This window comes from Zalophus californianus, chromosome 1 (genome assembly GCF_009762305.2).
Source record: "Zalophus californianus isolate mZalCal1 chromosome 1, mZalCal1.pri.v2, whole genome shotgun sequence".
Lineage (NCBI taxonomy): Eukaryota > Metazoa > Chordata > Mammalia > Carnivora > Otariidae > Zalophus > Zalophus californianus.
Genome location: NC_045595.1, coordinates 133859973 through 133887089, shown reverse-complemented (window position 1 = coordinate 133887089; position 27117 = coordinate 133859973). Strand labels below are relative to the sequence as shown.

General features: G+C 38.6%; 1 protein-coding gene across 2 annotated transcripts in view; it reads left to right on the top strand.

Annotated features, from left to right (window-relative positions):
- The window catches only part of MCCC1 (methylcrotonoyl-CoA carboxylase 1), a 60514-nt gene that overhangs the window by 22019 nt on the left and 11378 nt on the right, over positions 1-27117 (top strand). For both annotated transcript variants that reach the window (XM_027584544.2, XM_027584545.2), the window contains 7 exons: positions 2746-2857; positions 4667-4748; positions 12296-12423; positions 15578-15761; positions 18085-18194; positions 22595-22811; positions 24576-24662. In XM_027584544.2, the coding sequence (XP_027440345.2) occupies positions 2746-2857; positions 4667-4748; positions 12296-12423; positions 15578-15761; positions 18085-18194; positions 22595-22811; positions 24576-24662 (920 nt within the window). The remainder of the gene's footprint in view (positions 1-2745; positions 2858-4666; positions 4749-12295; positions 12424-15577; positions 15762-18084; positions 18195-22594; positions 22812-24575; positions 24663-27117) is intronic.

The following is a 27117-nucleotide window of genomic DNA, read 5'->3' as shown; positions in this document are numbered from 1 at the left end:
CAGCTTACTTTAAAAATAAGTAATATCTCCCTCTCCCTCTCCTGCTCCCCCTGCTTGTGCTCTCTCTGTCTTTGTCAAATAAAATCTTAAAAAAAAAAAAAATACACACATACATCCAAACAGATGGTGCTCATGAACATAGAAACCTGAAGCACACAGGGATACAGGCCCACTAAAAGACCAAGATTTAATCATTAGGTCATGGGATGCGTTCCCTCCCCTGCACCCTTCTACCACATCACCAGGGCCCCAGTATAATAACAGGGTTTCAGCTGAAAGAACTGCAAGACACAGATTCTAATAAGAAGAGTTCTTAGTCAAAGACAACAGGAGAAACAAAACAAGGGCACTAGAGGAAACAAGCCTCTGGTACCTACAACTACTGCAGACATTAAACCCAGTGTCCTAGCCAGATTCACATTAAACTTTACAGTAAAGGTCTGTGTTTACCTTACTTACTGTAAAGTGATACCTCATGTCCAGCTTTTAACAAAAAAATGACAAGGTGTGCTAAAATTTAGGTAAGAAAAAGCGCAGTGTAAAGAGACAAAGCAAGCACCAGAACCACAGATTTTGGAATTGTCAGATATAGAGTTTAAAGTAACTGATTAATATGTTAAGGGCTCTAATGGAGTGTGTAGACAACATGCAAGAACATTTGGGAAATGTTAAGTGGAGAGATGGACGCTCTAAGAGAATAGTCAAAAGAAAATGCTAGGAATCATTATACACAAGCAATGAATCATGGAACACTACATCAAAAACTGATGTACAACACGGTGACTAACATAACAATAATAATAAAAAAAGTGCTAGGAATCAAACAATATAACAGAAATGAAGAATGCAGTTGGTGGGCTCCTCAGTAGACTGGACGCAGCTGAGGAAATAATCATGACCGAGAACATACGTCAATGGAAACTTCCCAAACTGAAATTCAGAAGAGAAATAAGAATGAAAACAAACGTAATATCCAAGGTCTGTGGGACAATTTTAAAAGGTATAACATTTGTGTTATTTGAATACTACAAGAATAAAGAAGGGAGCAGGAGAAATATTTTAAGTAATAATGGCCAAAAATGTTCCAAAATTAATGATAAACACCAAGCCACAGAACCAGGAAGCTCTGAGGGCACCAAGCAGGATAAATGTCAAAACATTTTTTGAATCATATTCAAACTGCAGGAAACCAAAGACAAATAGAAAATCTTGGAAAAATCATGGGGATAAGAACGTCTTACCTATAGACAAACAAGGTAAGAAATATATCAGGCTTAAGCAAGAATGGGGGGAGTGAAATATTTATAAAGCGTTGAAAGAAAAAAAAAACTAACGTAGAACTCTGTGTCCAGTGAACTTATCCTTCAAACAGGCGGGAGAAAGAGACTTCCTCAGACAAACGAAAGTTGAGGGACATTGTCATCACAGACTTGACTTATAAGAAATGATAACAGAAGTTCTTCAGAGAGAAGGAAAATGATACAGGTCAGAAATTTAGATCTCCAAAAAGAAAGGAAGAGTATTAGAGAAAGAATAAATGAGGCTAAAATAAAATCTCTCATTTTTCTCTTCTCAATTGATCTCACAGACAACAGTTTGTCCAGAGAAATAATAACAAGAAAGTGTTTGGTGATAATAGCTAAAGATAAATGAAAAGAGGAGGAAAACTCAAGCAGGCAGATCCAAAAGGAAGAAATCAGCTCCTATTATTTTGTCAAGAGAATGTGATGGACAGGTTGGAAAAGGTTAAAATTGAACCTTCAGTCAAAATGGTATATCAAGAAACTAAATTCTTCCAAGTGGTTTAATGAAGTGGCTTGATGAGGTGAACAAAAAAGGAACAGAAATGAGCTATTGTGCTAACACAGTACATTTACAAGACCCTTCCTGGTTTTTCTTTTATCATTGTTTCTTTTTGACAATTTTTATTTTAAAAAATCAACAGAAAAAACATTTTGCTGGTCACTCATCATGGTGGTAAATATGTGAGGTGAACTACAGAGTGAACATATCAAAATAAACCTACTGAGAAGAATGCTTTCATGTTCACCAAATGGTCTGTTTACCCTTATTTTCCTAAGTGTTCTGTGCATTTACTCTTGATATGATTTCTCATAATTTTACTATTTTAGATTCAACATTAAAGTGCCTTTTTTGTTTTTATGATATAATATTAGTAATATTTTTAAAAAATTAATCCATATTTATTTCTTAACCTTTTTATGGATGAGCCATTGTAATTTTTAGTCTGCCTGAGTTTATAAAATCTGACCATAAGGGTTGATTTTTAAAAATCCCCTGATCATGGGGTGCCTGGGTAGCCAACTCTTGATTTCAGCTCAGGTCATGATCTCAGAGTCTTGGGATCAAGCCCTGTGTCGGGCTCTGCACTCAGTGGGGAGTCTGCTTCAGGATTCTCTGTCTCCCTCTGCCCCTCCCTCTGCTTGAGCTCTCTCTCTCTCTCAAATAAATGAATAAATCTTTTAAAAAATAATAAAAAATAAAAAATAAAAATCCCCGGATCATAAAAAAGTTTTCATTGGCTTTTCGAGAATACATGAAATATTCTGTTGTGAGATTTATTAGTGTTTTCCTTGTCAGTTTGTACTTGTTACTTGCCCCTACTCTGAGGTCATAAACATAGTCTCCTGTGTTTTCTTATTTCCTAGTCACTTCATGTATGTAATTTTTTTTCTAGAATGTTAATTCTACAAATGGAAACTTTCTCATTGCGTTTTTAAATAGGCATGTAGAAGTCCAGGTGTTTGGTGACTACCATGGCAATGCTGTGTACTTGTTTGAAAGAGACTGTAGTGTACAGAGGAGACATCAGAAGATCATTGAGGAAGCCCCAGGGGTAAGGACCTTGTAAAGAAATTTGCAAGCTTCTCTATAACGTAAACCCCAGTCACTCTAATTTTCACATCAGGAATCTGTGGAGGGAGCGTCTCCTCCAGAATCCTGCTGAATAACTGCTTCCCAGTGGTAGTATAATGTTAAGGCCCCACTGGAGCCTTGGGGGATGAGGAGGGGGTTGAAATTCCCAGGCTACCATACTGAGGGCACAGTAGGGCCACGATCCTTCTGGATGGTATCTAGGAAAATCTACTCTGATCCAAGTACAGACTGTCCCTGACTTCATGATGGTTCAACTTAGAATTTTTTTGCTTTACGGTGGTGCAAAAGTGATATATATTTAGTAGAAATACTTCGAATTTTGAATTTTGATCTTTTCCCGGGCTCTCTATGTGGTATGCTACTCTCCTGGGCAGCAGCAGTGAGCCAGTCAGCCGCACAGTCAGGAGAGTAAGTAACTGATACACCTAAACTCGTCCTTACCCGTACCTGTTCTTACACTCTCTGTACTTGATATTCAACAAATTTTGAGATATTCAGCCTTTTATTATGGAATAGCTGTTGTGTTAGATGATTCTGCCCAACTGTAGGCTAATGTAAGTGTTCTGAACACATTTAAGGTAGACTAAGTTAGGATGTTTGGTAGGTTACATGTATTTAAATGAATTTTCAACTTCCAGTATTTTCAACTTATGATGGGTTTATCTGGACATAACCCCGCTGTAAGGAGGAAGATCTGTATCTGACTTATAGTGAGCAATTGTATAATATTTCCATGTAGATTTTAAATTGTAATGAGAATGAGGAATGGATTGGCCTGGTTCATTGAATATCTTTTTATGAAGATTCTTTTATTTTGACTTCTGTTTGAGGCATCCCTAAAATATATTAGTCATCTTCCTACCATAAAGGTTTATTGTAGAGGAGAGAGATTTGCTCTTATTTGGCATTTTTTGCCCCTTTGGAATTAATTGTTTACATCTCTTCGGGTCTATCTCTTGATTGGTTTCGGTTGTCCTCTGGGTCAAGGCCTACTCCTAGAATTACCCCTTTTTGGATTTACATTTCTTTTGAGCCTACTACTGCTGTAGGCTTCTTTCTTGTCTAAGGTTTTATACGTGTTCTTTTGTTTTGTTTTTTTTTTTCCTAGTAGGTACTTCTAAAAGGTCAGGGATCTGAGGCTTCTGGTTAATCAGTTTGTTGTTCTCATACTGTATTCAAATTTTAATTTCTGTTGCAGAGTGTATTATATCATTCAAAGTAAATGTTAACAATAATTTCAGTAAAGCCTTATTCCAAGTAGTGATTGCTTAAATATATGTCTGTAGAGCACTGTTTTAAAATATTAAAACCTTTGCCTACTTTTTAACCTATATTTCTTTTTATGAACCTTTCTTATTAGCTTGGAATCTTAAGGTTTACCGTTATTCCAAGATAATTATTGGGCACATGGCCCAGATTGCTCTACCATCTTAAAATAAAACAGTGATCATTCAAAGTTTTCATATTGATACATGTAATTGGACATACAGTCATGAAAGGTCTTAGGTAGGTACAAAGGAGATACATCATTATGCTGAATAATATCTGCAGTTCATTGACATTACTAACAGAACCATTAAACCTTGGTATGGGGCTGTTGACTGTGGTATAGGATGTATTTCTTGATGAAATGTATAGCATTAGCTATTTATCCTTATTAACTCTTTAATGTAATATTTGATACTTAGAAATGAAATATTGGATCTTAATGGAAATTTCTAATAGGGCAAAGAACTAATGGAAATTTATTTTAAATATTTTTTTATAGCCTGGTATTAAACCTGAAATAAGAAAAAAGCTTGGAGAAGCTGCAGTCAGAGCTGCTAAAGCTGTAAATTATGTTGGAGCAGGTACGCTAAGATTTACTTTGAATAGAGGAGAAGAAATATTTATGTTCAGAAGGCAAAAGAAACTTACAACTTTTAAATCATTGTCTTTCAAACAAATTATACGCACATTAAGAAATATTTTACATTGAGACTCAGTATATACACATATTTATGTCTATATACATGTATATTTGGAAAAAAAATTCACTAAACAATACTTACCCTAATTATGTGTAATGCTAGTTGATATTTTCTATCCCATTTTAAAATAAAATCACTAAAATTTCTTTTGCCTCTTTTAAAATTAGTAAACTTTAATTTTTTAGGTTCACAGCTAAATTGAGCAGTAAGTACAGAGTTCCCATACCCTCCATCCCCACACTTGGCGTAGCCTCCCCAAGTACCAGCATCCCACACCAGAGTGGTTCATTTGTTACAATCAACAAACCTACAGTGACACATCATTATCACCCAGAATCCATAATTTACATTAGGGTTCACTCTTAATATTGTGCGTTCTATGACATTGTTGTACAGTGTACATTTGGAAAAATGTATAATGACATGTATCCACCATTGTAGTATCATACAGAGTACTTTCAGTGCCCTAAATAGCCTCTGTGCTCTGCTCTTTATCCCTTCCTGTCTTTAACTCCTAACAATCTCTGATCTTTCTGTTGCCTCCATAGTTCTTCCTTTTCCAGAATATCATACAGTTGGAATCATACAGTTTGTAGCCTTTTAAGATTGGCTTCTTTCACTTAATAATATGCATTTAAGTTTCCTCCATGTCTTTTCATGGGTTGATCATTTCTGTTTAGTGTTGAATAATATTCCATTGTCTGGATGTACCACAGTTTATCCTGTCACCTACTGAAGGATATCGTGGTTGCTTTCTAAGTTTGGCAATTATAAATCAAACTATTATAACAATCTATGTGCAGAGTTCTGCGTGGGCATAGGTATGAGCATAGTTTCAATTTATTTAGGTAAACAAGAAGTTTAATCACTGGGTCATATGGTAAGAATATGTTCAGTTTTGTAAGAAACTGCCAAACTTTCTTCCAGAGTGGCTGTACCATTTTGCATCCTCACCAGCAATGTATGAGAGTTCCTGTTGCTCCACATCTTCACTAGCATTTGGTATTATCAGTGTTCTATTCTAATAGGTGTATAGTTGTATCTCATTTTAATTTGCATTTCCCTGGTAACATGATTGGAGCATCTTCTCATATGCTTGCTTGCCATCAGTGTTTCTTCTTTAGTGAGGTCTGTTCAGGTGTTTTGCCCAGTTTTTAAATTGGTTTGTTTGTTTTCTTATTATTGAGTTTTACAACTCCTTAGTACATTTTGGATAGTAGTCCTGTATCAGAGGTGTCTTTTGCAAATATTTTCTCCCAGTCTGTGGTTTATCTTCTCATTCTCTTGACATTATCTTTTGCAGAGCATAACTTTTTAATTTTAATGAAGCCTGGCTTATCAATTATTTCTTTAATGAATTGTGCCTTTGCTGTTGTACCTAAAAAGACATCAGTAGTAGAAATACTTCGAATTTTGAATTTTGATCTTTTCCCGGGCTCTCTATGTGGTATGCTACTCTCCTGGGCAGCAGCAGTGAGCCAGTCAGCCGCACAGTCAGGAGAGTAAGTAACTGGTCATCTAGGTTTTCTCCTACTCTCTTCTAGGAATTTTATGGTTTTGTGTTCCAAAGGTCATCTAGGTTTTCTCCTACTCAAGGTCATCTAGGTTTTCTCCTACTCTCTTCTAGGAATTTTATAGTTTTGTGTTCCAAATTTAGGTCTATGGTCCATTTTGTTAATTTTTCTGAGAGTATAAGACCTGTGCCTAGATTTATTTTTTTGTATCTAGACATACACCATATACCATTCCAATACCATTTTTTGAAAAGACTATCTTTGCTCCATTGTATTGCCTTTGCTCCTTTGTCAAAGATCAACTGACTGTATTTATATAGGTCTATTTCTGGGCTGCCTGTTCTGTTCCACTGATCTATTTGTTCTTTTCCCAGTACTTCATTATTTTGAATACTGTAGCTTTATAGTAAATCTTGAACTCAGTGTCAGTCCTTCAACTTTGTCATTCTCCTTCAATATTGAATTGGCTATCCTGGGTCTTTTGCCTTTCCCTATAAAACGCTAGAATCAGTTTTTTGATGTCCACAAAATAACTTGCTGGAGTTTTAATTGTGTTGTTTCTATACAACAAGTTGGGAGAACTGACATCTTGACAATGTTGAGTCTTCCTTCCATGAACCTGGAATATCTTTCCATTTTGTTCTGCCTTGACTTCTTTCATCAGAGTTTTGTAATTTTCTCATATAGATCTTATATATATTTTGTTAGATTTATACCTATTTCATTTGGGGGGTGCTTGTGTAGATGGTATTGTGTTTTTATTTCAAATTCTACTTGTTCATCATTGGTATATAGGAAAACAATTGACTTTCGTATATTAACCTTGTATCCTGCAAGCTTGTTATGATCACTTTGTAGTTCTAGAAGTTTTTCAGTTCTTTTGGATTTTTCTACATAGACAAGTCATCTGTGATGAGACAGTTTTATTTCTTCCTTCTCTGTATACCTTGTTTTTTTTTTTTTAAGATTTTATTTATTTATTTGATAGAGAGGGCGAGAGAACACAAGCAGGGGGAACAGTAGAGGGAGAGGGAGAAGCAGGTTCCCCGCCAAGCAGGGAGCCCGATGTGGGGCTCGTTCCCAGGACCCTGGGATCTTGACCTGAGCCGAAGGCAGATGCTTAACCATCTGAGCCACCCAGGCGCCCCTCAATCTGTATACCTTGTATTTCCTTTTCTTACCTCATAGCATTACTGGGACTTTCAGTATGATGTTGAAAGGAGTGGTGAGAATGGACATCCTTCCCTTATTTCTTTTCTTAGTAGGAAATCTTCTAGTTTCTCACCATTAAATATAATATTAGCTGTGGGTTCTCGTAAATCTTTTATCAAATTAGGAAGTTCCTCTCCATTAGTAGTTTGTTAAGAGTTTTTATTATAATTAGATATTGGATTTCATTCAGTGCTTTTTCTGCATCTATTGATGCAGTCATATGATTCTTCTTTAGCTTGTTGATGTGATGGATTACATTAATTGATTTTCAAATGTTGGACCAGCCTTGCATACCTGGGATAAATCCCATTTGGTCATGATATATACTTACTTTTATACATTATTGGATTTGATTTGCTAATATTTTGTTGAGGACCATTGCTTCCATGTTCATAAGAGATACTGATTTGTAGTTTTTTTTGTAATAGCTTTCTCTCGTTTTCGTATTAAGGTAATGCTGGTCTCCTAAAATGAGTTAGGAAGTGTTCTGTTTTCTATGTTCTGGAAGAGATTATAGAAAATTGGTATAAATTCTACCTTCAGTGTTTGGTAGAACTCACCAGTAAACCAATCTGGGTCTATTTTGGAGGTTTTGGAGGTTATTAATGATTATTTCAACTTCTTTGGTAGATACAGGCCTATTCATATTGTTTCAGAGTGATTTTTTCTTGTGTGACTTTTGGCAGATTGTGTCTTTCAAGGAATTGGTCAGTTTCATCTAGGTTATCAAATTTATGGGCATAGAGTTGTTCATAATATATTTTTAATATCCTATTAACCGTAAAACCTATAGTAATTTCTCTTCTTTCATTTCTGATATTAATAATTTGTCTCTCCTCTCTTTTTTTTTTTCCTTAAACAACTTGGCTAGAAGCTTATGTATGTTATTGATCTTTTCGAAGAACTGACTTCTGGTTTTATTGGTCTTCTCTATAGATTTTCTGTTTTCAATTTCATAGATTTCTACTCTATTATTTCTTTTCTCTTGCTTACTTTGGAATTAACTTGCTGTTCTTTTTCTAGGTTCCTAAAATGGAAGCTTAATTTTAGATCTTTCTTCTCTTCAAATATATGGATTCAGTGGTATAAATTTCCCTCTAAGCACTGCTTTCAGTGCATCTCACAAATTTTGAAAAGTTGCATTTCTGTTTTCATTTAGTTTAAAATATTTTTAAAATTCACTTGGGATTTCTTCTTTGACCCATGTGTTACTTGGTACTGTGTTATTTAATCTGCAAGTATTTGGGGATTTTTTTCCCAGCTATCTTTCTATTACTGATTTCTAGTTCAATTGATTTTTAATTTAATTGTGGTCTTGAGAGCAAACATTGTATATCTATTCTTTTAAATTTGTTAAGGTTTTTTTCTGTGACCCTGAATGTGGTCTGTCTTGGTGAATGTTCCATCTAAGTTTGAAAATATGTAATCTGCTATTGTTGGATAAAGTAGTGTATGGACATCAATTATGTCCCATTTATTGATCGTGCTATTGAGTTCAACTATGTCCTTACTTTTCTGTCTGCTAGATTTGTCCATTTCTGATAGAGGGGTGTTAAAATCTCCAGCTGTATTAGTGGATTCATCTATTTGCAGTTCTCAGTTTTTACTCTCAGTTTTTATCCCATGTATTAATACTCTCTTCTTAGGTGCATACATGTTAAGGTTGTTGTGTCTTTTTGGATTATTGATCTATATGGCATTTTTTTTTCTCTCTAAAGAACTTCTTTTAACATTTCTTGCAAGATAGATCCACTGCCAATAAATTTTCTCAATTTTTGTTTATTTGAAACAGTCCCTATTTCTCCTTCATTTGGAAGGATAACTCCACAAGGTAACAGAATACCAAGTTGATGATTTTTTCCCACTCAAGACCTTAAATAGCACTCCACTCTTCTTGCTTGCATGGTTTCTGAAGAGAATCATATGTAATTCTTATCTTTTCTCCTTTATAGGTAAGGTGTTTCCCCTCCGCCCCAGATTCTTTCAGGATTCATTCATTCATTCATTCATTTTTATTTTCTGTACTTTGAAAATGTTATGCCTAGGTATAGGGGTTTTTTGGCATTTATCCTGCTTGGTGTTCTCTGACCTTCCAGAGGTGTTGTTCAATGTCTCAACATTAATTTGAGAAAATTCTTATTATTGCTTCAATAATGTTTCTGGTCCTTTCTTTTTTATTCTTTTGGTATTCCCATTATGTATCTGTTACACCTTGTCTAGTTGTCCACAGTTCTTGGATATTCTGTTTTGGTTTTTTTAGTCTTCTTTGTCTTTGCTTTTAGTTTTGGAAGTTTCTGTTTTCATATCCTCAAGCTCAGAGATTGTTTCCTTAGCTGTGTCCAGTCTATCGGTGAGCCCACCAAAGGCATTCTTCATTTCTATTACAGTGTTTTAATTTCTAGTATTTCTTTTTGATTCCTTGAATTTCCATGTTTCTTATGTTATCCATGTGGGTTCTTGCATGTGTCTACTTTTTCCATTAAAGCTGTTAGTGTACTAATCAAAATGTTTTTAAGTTCTTTGGGGATGCCTGGGTGGCTCAGTCGGTTAAGCATCTGCTTCTGGCTCAGGTCATGATCCCAGCGTCCTGGGATCGAGTCCCGCATTGGGCTCCTTGCTCAACGGGGAGCCTGCTTCTCCCTCTGCCTCTCTCCCCTGCTTGTGCTGTCTCTCTCTCTGACAAATAAATTTTAAAAATCTTTAAAAAAAAAAAGTTCTTGGTCTGATTATTACAATATTTCTGTCATATCTGAATCAGGTTCTGATGCTTCTTCAGTTTCTTTAAACTGTTTTTTGCCTCTTAATGTGCCTTGTGATTTATTTCTTGATAGCCAGACCTGAAGTACCAGGTAAAAAGAACTGTGGTGAATTGGTCTTTAGTCATGTGGTGATTAGGTGTCGGGGAGGGGAGGTGTTCTATAGTCCTAGGATTACGTCTTAAGTTTTTTGGTGAGCTTGTGCCCTGAATTTCACCAGTGCGTCTCAGTTTGTTTTTTTCCTGATTTGTTTTGATTTATTCATTTGTGGGGGACAGGATGGCTGGAGATGTGTATTTCCCTTCCTTCGGTTCTGTTAATTAGGCTCTGATGAAACCCCCATAGTTTAGGCTCGAGTAAAATAGTTCTCTTATTGACAAATCTTGGTCAGAACAGAACTCTGGCGTACTTCAAATGATTCCTTTTCCCCTTCCACTGCTAGAGGGTCAAGGGGATTTTTCTCCAGTATCCACTGTGAGGACCTGATAGAGCTTTTGGAGGTAAAACACAAAAGTATGGGGGACTGTCCTTGGGGATTGTGACTCTCAGAGTCATCCACACTGAGTGTCCAGCAACTTGTCAGTTACAGCAGGTTTTTCCTCCTCTGGTATTTATTCCTTAGAAGTTTTGTTCATGGGTTTCTGTTCCAGTAAGTTGTGAATCTCTGTATTTGCCTGTCTCTCTGATTTGGGGGGCAGCAGTTTGCCCTGTGACTTCATATCTCTGATGGATCTGAGAAAAATTGTTGATTTTTCAGTTTATTTGGCTTTTTACTCTTACCAGGTTAGAATGGTGACTTCTTAGCTTCTTATGGATCAGAAACTGGAAGTCTTCACTAAATTTGTACAAGGCGCTAATGGGTTATGACTCCCAGTTTGAGAAACAGTCTTAAAGTATATGGAACTACTTTCAGCTAAGTGAAAAAAACTCAAACACAAAACACTATGTAGTATATGATTTCATTTATATGACATTCTAGAAAAAACTATGGTTGCCTGGGGCCGGTGACCTGGGGCAGGGACTGACTGCAAAGGGGAACAAGGGAATGAACATTTTGGATGATGGAAATGTTTTGCATTTTCATGGTGGTGGTGGTGGTTCTATGACTGTATTCAGTTGCAATTGAAACTCAACACACTTCCCTACACTTAAAATGGATAAATTTTATTATATTAAATTATACCTTAATAAAGTTGGAAAAGAAGTAGCTTTAGTTGCTAAACAATCTTCCAATGGATCACCAGCTAAAGGACTTTTAAAGGAAACCTCCAAAGCCCACAATCAGGAGAAAAAAAATGTTACTATATTTATTCTACTGGGCTAGAGGGAGATGGGATGTCACAGTGTGAGGTTCCAGGGATCTTGGTGCCCTGAAGCCATAACACATGGTCCAGCCGTGTTCTCGTTGCTGCAACGGTTGAGACTACTCACAACTTGGGCTTACCCTTTGCTGAAAACCCCAAACATACTTTTCTGTTGCTAGATTTCATGTGGCTCCCTATTTTTTAGTAAGAATCATTTGCTGCTGCAATATGTGAGATATTTTCTTCAGGAAATGCAAAATGTTTACCATTGAATGACGGCAGCATTAAAAGTTGATGTGATTTGTTTCTCTCTCTGGCTTTGGGAGACAAACCATAAGAGACTGTTAACTATAGGAAACTGAGGGTGGCTGGAGGGGAGATGTGGGTGGATGGGGTAACTGGGGGATGGGCATTAAGGAGGGCATGTGATGGAATGGAGCACTAGGTGTTATATGCCACTTGATGAATCACTGAACTCGACCTCTGAAACTAATACTACACTATGTGTTATTTAATTGAATTTAAATAAAATAAAATTTAAAAAATATATTAATAAGAAGTTGATGTGATACATCATAGAAGATTTTGATTTCTACTGACCGTATGCTATTGAAGTGTGACTGTTGTATTTTATCTTTTAGGAACCGTGGAGTTTATTATGGACTCAAAGCACAATTTCTACTTCATGGAAATGAATACAAGGCTGCAAGTGGAACATCCTGTTACTGAGATGATCACAGGAACTGACTTGGTGGAGTGGCAGCTTAGGGTGGGAGTATTTTTTCTGTTAAAGATCAGTCTTGACAATAGGTTACCTGCTAGCCTCCTAAAAGAAGGTGTCACTTTGGACAAGGGTTCAATTCTTGGTGGTTGTCATGAGGACAGGAAAATGGGAAGTTAAAGATGATATTTCATTTGTTGCTGTGACATTATTGTCACTTTATGGACTCCGATTTCTAACCTGTCACTTACCATCATTTCTCTTCAGCATGGGGTAGCCTAAGGCAAGGGGCAAGTGAGATGCTGCCACTGAGGCTTTCTTCTGACCACATTATCTCAACACCAAAGCCTCATGCTCTACCTGAGGCCACATTATTCCAGGCTAGGCCATCATTTGATTTTAGAGGCAGGACAGATGCTAGCCCCGGTGAAATGAGCTAAGGAAGGGCTGGGAATGAAGAGCCAAGGTAATGGTCTACCAATAGAGTGAGCCACATGCAAGTGCTGACTTGTACACTGCTGTTGCCTGTGGTAGGATAAGTGTAACCCATTCAGAATAAGTGTTTAGAAATTTTTATAGCATTTTTGACATTGCTATGATACGTCTACTATATGTTACAAAAGTATAAGTCTATAATTGTTCCTTTTTTATAAATAGTTTGAGAAACGCTGGCCTGAACTAGAGTTCCACAAAGCATATTCCTTCAAATAAGAATAATACCTTAGTCTGTTTTACTCTCATTATTGAAAACAGTTGATTTTATTGCCTTTTTTAATATGAAAAAAATGTTTAAGTACTATAAATACTTTTGACCTCTGTAGGATTCTTGGTTCTTTATATATTCTGAATCTAAAATTTTTTTGTGTGTTGTGATGCTAAAGTCTTGATTATTTTGATAATTTTGTCTTTTCAGAATGTCGATGGACAATAATATCATGTTCCTTTTGCTGGTTCCTTGGGGATGATTGGTGGTTTTAGTTGAGCCATAAGATTCTTTGGGGGCCTCTATAGCCTTGGGAGCTAATGAAAACCAGGCACATCAGGCTAGTAGGTGTTAGTAAGTAATGGGAAAATTGTAGCGAATTTAGAAAGTTTTAGAAAGAGTGCTTCTGTTTCCGGAATTCAAGGAACTAATTGAGAGAGTCCAGAATTTTTTTTTTTTTTAAAGGCGGTGGGGGGGCAGAGGGAGAGGGAGAAAGAGATTCCGCACTGAGTGCAGAGCCTGACGTGGGGCTCAGTCTCATGACCTGGAGATTTCAACTTGAGCCGAAACCAAGAGTGAGATGCTTAACTGACTATGCCACCCCAGCGCCCCAGGAGCCAGAATTTTGAAATCATGATGGATAAAAGGTTTCTAGGGAAGGGAAGAGAAAGCTTTTGGGCATAAGGGGAACCAGTAGACTTTTATTTCTGCACCTCAAGAAATTGCAAGAGCTTTGAAGGCCCTTTAAAAAGAGAAATAGGCTTTTCTTATCTGGCGCGGGAGGGGGTGGCATTCTTGAACTGATGGATTCCACTGGACCTCATTTACAGTGTTCAAGGCACTTTGGAGTCTTGCTTCCAGGCAGAGGTAAAACCAGGGGCCTCACCATTTGGTGAATTCAAGCTCCAGGATCAGCCTCTGGAGTCAAAGGCTCCCTAGAATGAGGCTGCAATGTTGTCAGCATCTAGGCTGCAGATGCAGGTGGGTAGCCATGTCCAGGGGAAACTGGGGAGAAGATCCAAGGTCCAGGAGTTCCAAAGATTCAATGTCTAAGCCTGAGAGAACTCACATGGCACAGATTTCCAAGGATCCAGAGGCACGGTTGGGGCCTGTCTCTTCTGAGCTCAGATAGAAGCCAACCTGAGAGGAAAATAGGCAAAGATAAGCCAGGTTGAAATGGGGCTATATAGTCAGAAGTAAGATCACATCATGAAATATGGACACATGGTCCTTCTTGTTTATATCAAGACAAATAGGATTCTTTATTAAAACATTAAAGTGTTTCATTATAAAGGATAAGAATGAAATGACAATAGCTAACACTTGTGTAGTGCTTACTATATGCACTTTTCTCTGTAGCATCAAGAGGTTAAGAAACATGCCCAGAACAGAGGAAATAGAGAGACAGAATTTGAACCCAGGCAATAGGGCTGCAGAGTCTGTGGTTCAAAACACCATGTCATAAAGGCATTCAGTGTCGTTCATTTTCCTTTCATTCTTAACTGCTGTGCCTCCTGATTTTTCTTATCTACAGATTTAGAGAGATGAAACCTTTGCCTCTGTTTCATGCTTACTTCCTTAGTTGCAAGTAGTGCTAAATTACTTAGTTTCTTCCCCTGTATCTTTTGCTTTCTCAGTTTGTTTTTTTCTCATCTTGGAGGACAATTTAAGGAGAGAGAGAGAGAGAGAGAGAGTGACAGCATGTCCTCCAATAGCCTTTTCCAAATTATACTAGTTGAAGAAAGAGAGTTGTTGTATCGGTACATAACAGTCAGTGTGATTGTAGTAGTGGTAGACAATGATGGTCATCCTGCTTATAATCTGGTATCACGCAATCTGGGTTAACATAACAAAATTGAAAAACCATCATGTTCCCCTTTCTGTTTTGCTTTATCACTCACTCGGTGATGAAGATGACAAAGATGGGGGCGCCTGGCTGGCTCAGTGGGTAGAGTGTATGACTCTTGATCTCAGGGTGGTGAGTTTGAGCCCCACATTGGGTGTAGAGATTACTTAAATAAATAAACTTTAAAAAAAAAAGGTTAACAAAGATGACAAATGCCACACTTTAGCCATAGCTGTGAGTGTAGTCCTAAACACAAACTAATAATTAGCTATAAAAAGAAGATTGGTTTGGTAACTGAGCACTGATGTTTTAAATGAAAATGGATTATCTTGCCAAGAAGAACTTTAATTGTATTACATTGAAAAAACAGTGATTTTTATATTTATAATTTAGTCATCAGTTCACCTGCTTTCTCTACTTTAAAGACTCTAGAAATCCATTGTACTTAATACATTATTTCCAAGCTGCATCTGTTTTTTAACCTATTTTTGTTTTTGCCTCAAACTCGGGGAGGTGAGGAAAATAATAGTTTTTATTTGGCTTCGTTATAAAGCCTGAATGCACGTTTTCCATGGAAAAAGGCAAGACCATCAACTTCCCAAGTCTCGTAGGTGCTGTAAGGGGGATTTTCATAGAAGCACATCTTTCACCAGATTGCAGCAGGAGAGAAGATTCCTTTGAGCCAGGAAGAAATAACTCTGCAGGGCCATTCCTTTGAAGCTAGAATATATGCAGAAGATCCTGACAATAACTTCATGCCCGGGGCTGGGCCATTAGTGCATCTCTCCACTCCTCAGGCAGACCTTTGCACTAGGATCGAAACTGGAGTGAGACAAGGTAAAGTGAATTCAATGAAAAGTCTCGGTCTTGTGGAATTTTCGGTGCATTACTATTTCTGGACAGCATCTTTTCCCTGTGTCTTATGGAAATGTTTAGTATGTTTTAGAATAAAGGACTTAATTGGTTTCTCATTAATCTTTATTTTTCTTTCTGGAATAGTTATTTACAAAAAAAATAGCTAGTATTTTTACACAATACGCCCTTTGTTGAAATGTAGCAGTACTTGTTCAAACCTAAATAACAAACATTTTGCGCGTACTGTTTCATATTTCTACTCTGCCTAGTTCTAAAAGTGATTTAAGGCACTGATCCCCGCTATGCCCAATGCCCTCTGCCTTCAAGGGACTTAGAGTCAAGCTGGAGAATTAATATATAAACTCAGTGCAAGCGAAACAACAATAAAAGAAAGAGAAATAAAACAATAACAGCACAAGAGCTGTCATAGCGTGTGATTACCAGCAATGGTCATAACAGTTATTTAGCATGTACTGTGTACTGTATACACTGTTCCAGGTGACTTTTTTTTATATGGGCTGAACTACCCTGTGAGTAGGTGTTATTATCACCCCCATTTTCCAGATGAGGACTCCAGGGCACAGAGAAGTTAAGTGACTTGCCCAAGGTCACCCTTGGAGCCAAGATTCAGACCCAGTCTCTCTGGCTCCAGAGTCCATGCTCTGAGCTCCTGCCACCTTGACTTTAGCTGCCAGAGAAGTTATCCGGGTGGTGAATGTTGAAAAGCAGTTCTCAGGATTAGAGGTTATGTTAGGCCAGTACAGCCCGGACACATTTTGAAGAGGAAGTGTGGAGTGGATTTGAGTAGGCAGATTGAACAGCACGCAGAACAGTAAAGAAAGGAGAGCTTAACTCCAGGTGTGGTGGAGGAACTGTAAGAAAACATGTGGCCGGAGAAAAGGGGTCAGGATGGTGAATAGTTGGAGGTGCAGCTAGAGGTACAGGTTGAAAGCAGATCACATAGTGTCTTGAAAGCCAAAATGAGGAATCAGGACCTCTTGAGGACAAAGTGGAAGAATTTTGAGAACTCTGACTAAACCACAGCAAGATTTAGTAGTCAGTGCCTTTTTTTAACTTAATAGCAGAACACTTTAGAGAGAAAAGAGAACACTCGCAACGGAAAAGAAAAAATCTGCAGGGCAAGCAAAACTTGCAGTGTAATTTAATAAAGGTGCTCAAAGGATAACAGAGGTGTAATTCCGCGAAGGACTCCCAGATTGACATCTCGGCACTGAGAGCATCATCTACTCCAAGAATCTTCCGCAACCCTCCTCTTCTGCGTTCCCCGAGCCCCTTGTGTACTCCTCAGGCACTTTCCTTATACTGTTTTACAGTAACCTTTTACTCCTTGTCTAGTTTTCCCACTATATTTGTAAGTTTCTTCCATGTTATATTTGCAGCACCTTGCTCAGGCCTGGGCCTAGAAGTGTTCAGTATGTGTTGGTGAGTGATGGGGTGGATAGGTGGGTGGGTGATGGGTAAGAGAGTGTAATCTAACCCCTTGATTTTATAGATGAAGACCCTGGGGTTCAGAGGGGCCAAGTGACCTGCCAAAAATCACACAAAGGTCCTAGAACAGTATTCTTTATAACATACCACATCCTTTTGACTTGAACCATTTTTAACCTTGAACCATGAGATGTGCACGGTTCAGTTTTTTGGTTTTTTTTTTTTTTTAAAGTATTCCAGCCAGCAGCTTGGGTGGCATAGGCTGGCTTACAGCTGGGTCTTCATGTGCCTGGCCCTGAACTTACGGGACTGTGTGGTTCAGATTCTTGTTCTCTAAGACTCTGTCGTAGCAATGATAGCTGCTGTTTGTTTATTGGTTCTGCCAGGTATGGCATTTGGCCTTTTATTGTCAATCCTCCCAAGAACCCTACAGGATAGTAGGATTGTTATCCATATTTTTCTGATGAGGAAACTGAGGGATGGAGGGAAGGGAATGCTAAGGGCAGAAGTGATTGTGACAGGAGAGGGTAGAGGCAGTTTGAAGACTTACAAAATGCAAAGGGAAAAGAAGGTTTAGAAGAAGGTAGGATGGAGAAAGCCAGCCTGTGTGTTATTGGACAACTGTTTTCGGGCCTGGTGCCCTTGGATGGCCATACTCTCCTCAGACTGGTGGTAAGTTTTTAAACCCCTTCAGGCCTCAGCTCCTCATGAATAAAGCAGTGGTAACGATATCTGTCATGCAAGAGCTCCTGAAGATCAAGTGTGAAATGAGCATAAAGCCCCAGCAGAATGTCTTGCATGTCATATTTTATGACTTTGAATTTTGACTGTGATTACTGTGATTTTTCAATTTCAGGAGATGAGGTTTCAGTGCATTATGACCCCATGATTGCAAAGCTGGTTGTATGGGCTGCAGATCGCCAGGCGGCCTTGACGAAACTGAGGTACAGCCTTCGTCAGTACAATGTGAGTGCCCTGGGGCCATGTTGGGGACCCTGACGATCTGTGTATCTCCACAGCCAAGTATGTCCGTCATGATTGGTCAGCCTTTGTCCTTGTCGGCTTATTTCCACCAGTTACCCAGATGTCAGGAACAAACTGATTTCACATTCCCATGGGTCAGAATAGAGTTTAATGACTTTCTGATTGAGCTAGAAAAGAAAAATTGCAGGGCTAAAACTGTTAACGTCAGTGTTATACTTCAGTGAAATCTGATATTAAATTCATATTCATCCTGTTAGATAAGGCCAGCTACACAAGTGTGGCGTACAGTCTGGTTTTATTTTCCCCAAAGGAAAATAATTATGTTCAGTTTTATCCATTTGACGGAGTTTGTTGCTTTTTTGTAGCACATTGATTTCCTTGGTGCAGTAAGCCCCAAACCATACTGATGTAGCATCATAGAAGGATTTATTAACCCATGACATCCAAAGTGTTATATGTCATTAATTTGACCAAACTTCTCATCTCTGTGGCTCCAACCACACAGGGCTCCCCTTGCCATTCCTTAGACACACCCAGCATGGACCCATGTGTTCCTATTCTCTCTTCCAGAATGTTCTTTCCCCACATGATCGCAAGACTCCCTCCTCACCATCCTCAGCTCCTGCTCATTCAGAATCCTTCCCAGGCCTTCTCCATTTTTTTTTTTAAGATTTTATTTATTTATTGAGAGAGAGCGCGCGAGAAAGAAGGCATGCGCATGCGCACATAAGGTGGGGGAAGAGCAGAGAGAGAGAGAGAGAGAGAGAGAGGGAGAGAAAGAATCTCCAGCAGACTCGCGTTGAGCACAGAGCCCCAACGCAGGGCTCAATCCTACAACCCTGAGATCATGACCTGAGCTGAAACCAAGAATCAGACATTTAACCGACTGAGCCACCCAGGTGCCCATCCATTTTTTTAAAAATTGAAACATAGTTGATATATAATGTTATATTAGTTTCAGGTGTACAACAGAGTGAGTCAGTTCTATACCTTACACAGGACTCACCACAGTAAGTGTAGCTACCATCTGCCCCCAAAGTTATTACAGTATTATTGATTATATTCCATATGCTGTAGTTTTCATCGCTGTGACTTACTTACGGCTGGAAATTGGTACCTCTTGATCCCATTCATCTATTTAACTTATCCCCTCATCGCCTTCCCTGCTGGCAACCATCAGTTCTCTGTTTATGAGTCTGTTTCTGTTGTGTGTTTGCTTTGTGTTTTAGATTGCACATGTAAGTGAAATCATACAATATTTGTCTTTGACTTATTTCACTTAGTATAATAACCCTCTAGGTCCATCCATGTTGTTACAAATGGCAAGATTTCGTTCTTTATTATGTCTGAGTAGTATTCTGTTATGTGTATACACCACATCTTCTTTATCCTTCATCTATAGATGGACTGGGGCTGCTTCCATATCTTGACTATTGTAAATCATGTTGCAATAAACATAGGGGTGCATTATCTTTCCTAATTCATGTTTTTGTTTCATTTGGGCAAATAGCCGGCAAATGGAATTACTGGATCATATGATATTTCTGTTTTTAATTTTGGGGGACCTTCCATACTATTTTCCACAGTGGCTGCACCCATTTACCTTCCTACCAATAGGGCACAAGGGTTCCCTTTTCTCCATGTCCTTACCAACAGTTGTTATTTGTGTCTTTTTGATGCTAGCCAGTCTGACCGGTATGAGGTGCTATCTCATTGTGGTTTTGATTTGCATTTCCCTGATGATGAGTGATCGTGAGCATCTTTTCATGTGTCTCTTAGCCATTTGTATGTCTTTTTTTTTTTTTTTTTTTTAAAGATTTTATTTATTTATTTGAGAGAGAGAGAATGAGAGATAGAGAGCACGAGAGGGAAGAGGGTCAGAGGGAGAAGCAGACTCCCTGCCGAGCAGGGAGCCCGATGCGGGACTCGATCCCGGGACTCCAGGATCATGACCTGAGCCGAAGGCAGTCGCTTAACCAACTGAGCCACCCAGGCGCCCTGTATGTCTTTTTTGGAGGAAAAAAAAATGTTCAGGTCCTCTGCCCACTTTTTAATTGGATTATTAGGTTTTTTGGTGTTGAGTTGTAGGAGTTCTTTATATATTTTGGATATTAGCCCCTTATCAGGACACATAATTTGCATCTATCTTCTCCAGTTCTTCTTCCTTTTTTTTTTTTTTAAAGATTTTATTTATGTATTTGACAGAGAGAGACATTTTGTTGATGGTTTCCTTCCCTGTGCAAAAGCTTTTTAGTTTGGTGTAGTCCCAGTAGTTTATTTTTCCTTTTGTTTCCCTTGCCTGAGGAGACATATCCATAAATATGTTGCTAAAGCTGATATCCCGAGAGATTACTGCCTATGTTTTATTTTAGGAGTTTTACTGTTTCAGGTCTCACATTTAGATCTGTAATCCATTTTGAGTTTATTTTTTGTGTATGGTGTGAGAAAGTGGTCCAGTTTCATTCTTTTGCATGTAGCTGTCCTGTTTTCCCAACACCAGTTATTGAAAAGATGGTCCTTTCCCACTGTATATTCTCGCCTCCTTTGTCATAGATTAATTGACCATGTAAGCATGGGTTTATTTCTCGGTTGTCAGTTCTGTTCCATTGATCTTTGTGTCTATTTTTGTGCCAGTACCATAATGTTTTTATTACTACAGCTTTGTAGTGTAGCTTGAAACCAGGTCACCCCATTTAAAATAAGGCCCTTTGCTCTTCTCTGTCCCCTTAACCAGCCTTATTTTTCTTCATATGGCCTGACATCATATTAGATATTTGTTTATAGATATTGTCTGTTATCTGTCTCTAGAATGTAAGCTCTCTGAGGTTTCGTTCCTCATCGTGTCCCCAGTACCTGGATCAGGACCTGGCACCTAACGGTGCTCAGTAAATGTCTATTAAATGAATGATTGGATGAATGAATGAATGAACCCAAGGCTCAGATAGCTGGTTTTACCCTTGATCCCATTTATTGGGCGTATGTGGGTTCATTTCATACCTTTTCATTTTTACATCGGTGTGTAAAGTTTGGGTTTTAGTGTCGGAAGGAAGTTCCTTTGAGGTCATTTAATCCTGTCTCCTCCTCAGTGTAGCAATCCTAACCTCAGTTTGCAGTCTTCCTATTTTGTGGGCATATTCTGAGTGGCAAGTCCTTCAATATCTTGCAAATAAATCTCATTTAAGTTTCTTAACATTTATCACTTTCCTAGCCTGAGTCAATTAAATATATCCATGTGACCTACCCTAACATCATTTCCTATTTCCTCTTTATCATAGAGTAAAATGTAGTTTGCTACATTTTAAAAAATGTATCATAAAATAGTTTTAAGTGTTAAGTCCAGATAGATAGTGATGGTGAAGTGGGTTGTTTTGTTTTGTTTTGTTTTTCCTACAAGTTGTCCTAATGCTGCCATGTGGTACTTTAGTAGGTTTTTTATTTTCCTTGAGAGTTGTCCATTGTGGAAAATACTTCGTACAAAGAGCAGATGCCATAGAAATGATTTTCTCTTTTTTTTAAATTTTTTTTAACACATAATGTATTACTTGTTTCAGGGGTAGAGGACTGTGATTCATCAGTCTTACACAATTCTTAGCGCTCACCATAGCACATACCCTCCCCAATGTCCATCGCTCAGCCACCCCATCCCTCCCACCCCCCTCCACTCCAGCTACCTTCAGTTTGTTTCCTGAAATTAAGAGTCTCTTATGGTTTGTCTCCCTATCTGGTTTCATCTTGTTTCATTTTTCCCTCCCTTCCCATATGATCCTCTTGTCTTGTTTCTCAAATTCCTCATATCAGTGAGATCATATGATGCTTGTCTTTCTCTGATTGACTTATTTTGCTTAGCATAATACCCTCTAGTTCCATCCACGTCTTTGCAAATGGCAAGATTTCAATTTTTTGATGGCTGCATAATATATATATACACATATATATATATACACACAATGGAATATATATATAATATATATATTAGTATATATATAATAAATTTATATACATACACACACACACACACACCCCCCACATCTTCTTTATCCACTCATCTGTTGATGGACATCTAAGCTCTTTCCATAGTTTGGCTATTGTGGACATTGCTGCTATAAACATTGGGGTGCAGGTGCCTCTTCGGATCACTACACTTGTATCTTTGGGGTAAATGCCCAGTAGTGCAATTCCTGGGTCATAGGATAGCTCTACTTTCAACTTTTTGAGGAATCTCCATACTGTTTTCCAGAGTGGCTGCACCAGCTTGCATTCCCACCAACAGTGTAGGAGGGTTCCCCTTTCTCCGCATCCTCGCCAACATCTGTCGAGAAATGATTTTCTGAATCTGTTGTTTTCCCCACTCATTGGGGACGTGGGCTTTATTCTCTTCCCAGATTGTCGGACTGCATACCAACATTGACTTCCTTCTCAGCCTGTCTGGCCATCCAGAGTTTGAGGCTGGGAACGTGCACACAGATTTCATCACTCAACACCACAAGGAACTGTTTCCCAGTAGGAAGGCCACAGCCAAGGAGTTTTTATGCCAGGCAGCTTTGGGTCTCATCCTCAAGGAGAAAGCCATGTCTGATGTTTTCAACATTCAGTCACAAGGTATGGAATGCTTTTCTCTTTGCTCTGCTTGTTAAGAGTCTATGAATAAGCATTGGAGGTGCTTTTCTTTCTTTATGCCACTCTTGTGTCCCTTTTCTTCTCTCAGCGATTGACGCTGTCCTTTGCTAATGTGGTTTTTAGTGTGAAGTAGAGTAGATTCACATTTCACGGATGTGCCCATACACACTTTTTAACCCATTAAATAAAACTTAACTAATTGCCTAACAGTGTTGAGATGGGTCTTTTTTCAACCAAACACTAGTTCTTCCTACACCCTGCGCTGACTCCTTCCAAAGCTTTTTTAATTCACCGCTCCTCAAGGGCCTACGTTGTTGTATTTTCTGTACCTGTGGCAACTTCCTGGGTCCTAGGGACTAAAGACAGAGCACTGGAGACTCTCAGGTTCTCTTGGGTTACCTGAGATTTATCCTTGCATTATTTCCTCCTTTCTTTTCCATTCTGTGATCAAATTTCTGATGAACTAGAGACCTAGGTACTTCCTCGAATCAGAGAATCTGAGCACAGGAAGGACCAAGGCAGAGATTCGTCCCGGTTGGCACACGCACACATCTCTGCTTCACTACCCCCTCTAAGCTGTTGCTCAACCTCTTCTTAACACCTGAGGAAATTCGTAACGAGAACTCATTCACCTGTTATGGTTTCAGTCAGTTCTTCCTTTAAAAGTTCTTCCCTCTAAATTGAGCAAAATCTGAGCTCTTCCCAAACTTGCTCCAGAATATTTACTGCAGGCTAACTCTGACCTTTGGAGCAAACAGGGAAAAAAAAAATTAATCCATTTATCTCTTCATTATTTTTAGGATTATTATATTATAGGGTTTTATTATTAGGATCTTTAATTTCTAGATTCATTCAAGAAAGTTATATTGAAAGCTTAAAATATATAACTACCGCTTTAGGAGATGTGTGCTCTATTCTCATTTTGTCCTTTTACACTAAATGAAATGCATCTAAATATGCCCGCATGGTATTCCTAAGCCTGAACATAGCATTGTTAGAATTGAGTATCCTCTTTTTTTTTAAAGACTTTATTTATTTATTTGAAAGAGAGTGAGAGAGAGAGAGCACGGGGCGGCGGGGGGAGGGACAAAGGGAGAGGGAGAAGCAGACTCCCCACTGAGCAGGGAGCCTGACCCGGGGCTCCATCCCGGGTCTTTAGGATCATGACCTGAGCCAAAGGCAGACGCTCAACAGACTGAGCCACCCAGGCACCCCAGAATCGAGTGTCCTCTTACTCTCCTTCCTTTTTACAATTTATAACCGGCACACATAGGAGCTTCAGAAGAAATTGCTTCAGTTCAGCGATGCTGTAACTCCTGGATGTTGTCCAACAGAGGATGAGCACACAAGCCTGTGGGCGGGACGAGTGATGCAGAAAGAGGCGAGGCGAGAGAAGAGTAGTGAGTGGTGGAGATTTTGGTGACCCATAATGCATTTGCCCAAGAAGGGGAAGACCACTGTGCCGCTTGACCCCCGGAGGAAGAGTGTTGAGGCTGCAAACACTTTCATTTTTCAGAGAAGCTGGAATTTTTCATATGCCATTTCCTGAGATATAAATGAAAGTATTAATATGAAAGTATAAATTTAAAGTAATAGGAACAAAGAAGACACATTTGAGCTGCCAGCGTAGGGCGGGTGTTTTACGTTTTCTTTTGTAAGGTATGAAGTCAGGCCTGATGTTTGTAAATTTGTTGCTGAATTTTAATTTTTTAATTAAATTTAATTTAATTTTAACTTTTTTTCTAGACCAGTACTCACCGTTTGCATCCAGCAGTGGAAGAAGACTGAATATCTCTTACACGAGAAACATAACTCTGAGGGATGGCAAAAACAGTAAGTAACATTTTATGAAGAAGAGGAGTGTGCTTCATGGAAGGAAATATATCGTGTTCGCCTGGAAGGAAAGGACCCACCCTAGTCATGGGGTTACATTTTTTAAGCTCCCCAGCATAACCATCGGTAGGAATACCAGCATTGATTGGCTCGGGTGGTGCAATTAGTGGTATTTTTCTTTTTCCTTTTCCTCTATTTTGTAAATATTTGAAAAATATGTCATTAAATATACTAGCAAAATGACGAAAATGAAATATGCCAAGATGTTAGGTGACCATTGGGTAGTGGGATTTGAGGTGATTTGTACCCCCCCTGCACGCACGCGTGCGCACACACACACACACACACCCCACTTCTTTGTACTTTCTTTCCCTTGCAGTTTTCCTTCAGCAAGAATGTACTACTTTTAAACAAGAAAAACAATATCCAAAACTACTCTGGGGAGGAGGATTACCCGCCGTTCAGGCAGTGTTTCAGGTCGAAGTGGGTTATTGAGGAGCCATGATTTATTAAGTGCCCAATCACATGTAAACTTTTGTCTTCACCAAAATAGGGGCACCTGGGTGGCTCAGTCGGTGAAACGTCAGCCTTCAGCTCAGGTCATGAGTCATGACCCTGGGCTCAAGCCCAGTGCCCACTGGGCTTCCTGCTCAACAGGGAGTCTGCTTCTCCCTCTCCCTCTGCCCCTCCCCACCACTCGTGCTCTCTCTCTCTGTCTCTCACTCAAATAAATAAATAAAATCTTAAAAACATTTTATCTTCACTGTAATTGAATGAGGGGGAGTCCCTGCCATACCTATGTACAGCTGATGAAACTGAGGCAGAGAAGGTGAAGTAACTTACTGAAGGTTAGTGACATTGATATCCAGCCTTTCTGACCTTGACTCCTGTGCTATTTTTACTTTTCCAGTGGAAAATAGATGTTTGGCTGCAAACTAATTTGAGTAGGTTGAGGGTGGGACTGATTTATTGTAATTGAAGCCAGGAGAGGCTGACATCGAAAATTTTAAATTTTTTATAAACTTGTGACTGGAACAATGTACCAGAGGGATCAGAATCCCTTGATAGCAGTATCCCTTCTGCTGCAGGACACTTTGCATGGGAAGCCAGATGGGTGCAGAGTCAGAGCTGGGGGGCTGCATAACCTTGAACATGAGGTGTCATTGAACTGTGAAAGCTCCATTATAAAAACATGCCTACCAGGTAGAACAGAATCTTCCTGCTAGCTTATGGTAGTACCCTCCTCCCCAGACAGAGTAAGATCTTTATCTAAACTCTGTGTAGACATCTGTTCAGTTTTTAGCAAATTCCTTTTTCACAGAAGTTGATTGGGTTACAACTCTTCAGATTTTTTTTTTTATCCTGAACCTGGATGGTCTTTACCTTCAATGTATTGAGTACCTGGAAAAAAATGTTTGCAAACATCCCTTATAGAGTCGCATTCTGCAAATGGTTAACCTATTCATTTTATGCTAGCGTGGTTATTCATTTCATTCTTAAAAAACGGCCCCTCCAAAATCAGGGATTATCTTACTCTAGACCCCTATATACTGAATAGAAGTCTCAGTAGTAGTAAAGTTTCAGTGGCCTCTTCAGCCTAAATTAAACAGAAAAATTGCATGTGTGATTGAGATTCAGATGAGCCAACTGTGTCATTTGGTATGGATCTTCACCAAGGCACTTAGCAGTGTTTTGAACTACACTGCATTTCTTGGAAATTTTTTAAATTTTTAATTAAAAAATGAATACATTATTGAAAACCAGCATGATTGCTCTTCACTGCATTCTTTTGGTAGTCTTTTTCAACAATAACCCAGCTTTCAGAAATGTTCTGGTGGGTCTCTGATAAATGCTAACTAACAGTAGCCATGATTGAATAAGTGAGTACACCAAACAGGAAGTCTTAAGGGCCCAGAAGCATTTGTGAATTTAAAGTAGAACCAACTCTTAATGAATGATCTCAGTGAGAATGATCAAGTATTCTAAATATTTAAGGCTTGAGAAATTCCTACTTTGTTGCTAGTGGCCATGCTTCACAAAACCCTGCCCTACCCTCAATAATAAGAATAAGAATAATAGCTAAGATTTATTGAGTTGTTTTGTATATGTCAGATCTTAAGTGCTTTCCATGGATTATTTAATTACCATTTTCAGAATAGGCCAATGAAATTGGTGTTATTATTAGTGTTAACTTCATAAATGGGGAACCAAAGCTTAGATTAATAATTTTCTTAAAGTCATTCCAAAAGTAATTGGTGGAGCCAGAATTCGAACCCACACTCCAGGGTATATGCGCTTACCTAACACTGCACCATGGTACACTTACATACCTTATTAAATATATGAGGATGGGGCGCCTGGCTGGTTTAGTTGGTTGAGCATGCAACTTGATCTCAGGGTCAGGAGTTCAAGCCCCCTGTTGGGCATAGAGCTTACTTAAAATTAATTAATTTAA